Below are 2,500 nucleotides of genomic sequence, written 5' to 3'. Positions count from 1 at the left end.
TCGTTTTTTTTTTTTTTTAGCCCTCCTCCCCTTCCCTCCATCTACTCAGCCTCTTCCCCTTTTTCATCTTCTTCGTTCCGTTTTGAACCTTTTTCAAGCAGATGTTTGCTCAGGACGAAGTTCGGAATAATTCGGGAAAAAGTTTCGGGTTATTGCGTAAGGGGAAAATAAGAGTCTCCTAGATTCGGTGTATGTTGAAGGGAAATCGGTCTTTGAGTGAACATGTTTATTTGCATTTCAAATGGCTGCAAGATGAGCAATTTATATACAGTACACCAGCGTTTCCGTAACGGAGGGAATTCCTAATATTAGCATTACTTTAGGATCAATATTTGTTTCTCATTACTGATGGCTAAATCGCTGCTCCATTCTTGAGCATATTAACTTGGACGCGTGTACCAAGTCATGTAGAATGCGAGAAAGAAATAAATTTGATAAAGTGTCGTCAATAACGAGTTATCTTTTATTTTAGTACTTAACTCGAGGTTCATAAGTTATCACAATTTCTAGGATAATAAGTAAATCTTTCATTAAACAGGATTACCTAAGAAAATATACCAAAATACACAATAAAAATAGCGCTGGGCACATCACTAATTTTTCCCAGCCACTTGGATTTAAAATACTCTTGTATTTGCGTGCTGATGACATCCTTATGACATAAAGGATGTTTACATATTTCTAAAATTCAAGAAGGCGGAATCTAACTTTATTGACGCACAGCTGGTATAATTTTCTATCATTTGCACATTTGTCAGGAACCGTCGGCCCAGAGGAGAAGGTTGGCTGGGTCGTTATTAGATGGTTGGTTACAAGAATTGATAGTAATAATAGTAATAATAATTATAAAAATAACAAAATCTGAAAGGATCTTATCATGTTTGTCCTACCCCGGGTGACAGTAGGGTAGACGTGACACAGCCACCTTCCCCCTACAAACCAGTTTGTCCACCCTGGGTGGGGACAGGGTGGGTAGGGGAATGGGAGGCTAGGGAAGACATCAATCCTCCTGCAAACCTGTTTGTCTGCCCTGGGTGGGGATGGGGTAGGTAGGGGAATGGAAAAGTAGGGCAGATAGCCATTCTCTTGCAAACCTGTTTGTCCACCCTGGGTGGGGATGGGGTAGGTGGGGGAATGGGAAAAAAGGGGAGATAGCCACTCTCATGCAAACATATTTGTCTGCCCTTGGTGGGGACGGGGTAGGTAGGGGAATGGGAAAGTAGGGCAGACAGCCTCTCTCATGCAAACCTGTTTGTCCACCCTGGGTGGGGACGGGGTAGGTAGGGTAAAGGGAAAGTAGGGCAGATAGCCACTCTCATGCAAACCTGTTTGTCCACCCAGGTGGGGTGGGGTATGTAAGGAACCTGGAGGGTAGGGGAGACAGCAGCGTCAGGTTCCAGCGCGCGTAGCACACGCCAACTAGCTCGTAATAATAATTATACTACAAAAAATTTGTGGATCTAGTTTCCACAGCTTAGAATGAGGGAAATAACTGTAATGTCCTTTTACCTGAGACCGTATATGACCATCATGGCGTAGGAGGCGACGATTATAGCGATCTCTGCGAAGGACCAATAGTTTTTGAAGTAAGCTCGGCCCAGAGTGTACATCGCGCGGATCTCGCGTACCGTATAGAAGATGATGAACAGAATGAACACGACTTCGCAGACTATGACGAAGGCCCCGAAGTTGGAATGGTGGTTCAGAAGCCGTATTCCCTCGAACCTGCGAGGGAATGCAAACCCTTATTAAAGGGTGTAGTCATATATGCACACAAAATATTTTGGACTGTCGAGCACATATACTCATTCGTATTAAAAAAAAAGAAAAAAAAAGAAAAAAAAAACACGCTAGAAAGGGTAAACGATGAAAAAATATGCTTACTTAAATTTAGGCAGAGAGAGAGGGAGAGAGAGAGAGAAATAAAGCTTACTTAAAGGCAGAGGTACAGAGAGAGGGAAAATAATGCTTACTTAAAGGCAGAGAGAAAGAGAGAGAGAGAGAGAGAGAGAGAGAGAGAGAGAGAGAGAGAGAGAGAGAAATTATGCTTTCTTAAAGACAGAGAGAGAGAGAGCGAGAGAGAGAGAAATAATGCTTTCTTGCAGACAGTCAGAGAGAGAGAGAGAGAGAGAGAGAGAGAGAGAGAGAGAGAGAGAGAGAGATTGTTCATTGGTAGAGCACCGGTTGAACTATCTAGTTGAAGAAAAACGCATGGGACTACCAACCTCATCTATAGAGATTTACTAAAAGCCAGAGACTTCTACCTTAATGGTGATGCTCCCTCTATAAGGGGCAAAAAGGGGGCTATTGTGATACAGGTTGGTTATTACAATCTCAAAAGTATTTGGTAAAAAGTTACTAGTAAATTCTTTTATATATATATATATATATATATATATATATATATATATATATATATATCCCTATATCACAGGTGAAAAATAAGAGACAGGGTGTAGGTCCTGACCGGTTTCGGCTTTATTTTCAAGCCATTGACAAA

General features: G+C 41.6%; 1 protein-coding gene across 1 annotated transcript in view; it reads right to left on the bottom strand.

Moving 5' to 3' along the window:
• LOC135206294 (uncharacterized) overlaps positions 1-2,500 on the bottom strand; it is a 125,047-nt gene that overhangs the window by 6,205 nt on the left and 116,342 nt on the right. Inside the window, exon 56 of the mRNA XM_064237717.1 lies at positions 1,510-1,725. Within this exon, the coding sequence (XP_064093787.1) occupies positions 1,510-1,725 (216 nt within the window). The remainder of the gene's footprint in view (positions 1-1,509; positions 1,726-2,500) is intronic.

Source organism: Macrobrachium nipponense, chromosome 29, assembly GCF_015104395.2.
Source record: "Macrobrachium nipponense isolate FS-2020 chromosome 29, ASM1510439v2, whole genome shotgun sequence".
Taxonomy (NCBI): Eukaryota; Metazoa; Arthropoda; class Malacostraca; order Decapoda; family Palaemonidae; genus Macrobrachium; species Macrobrachium nipponense.
This window is presented reverse-complemented; position numbering and strand designations above follow the sequence as displayed.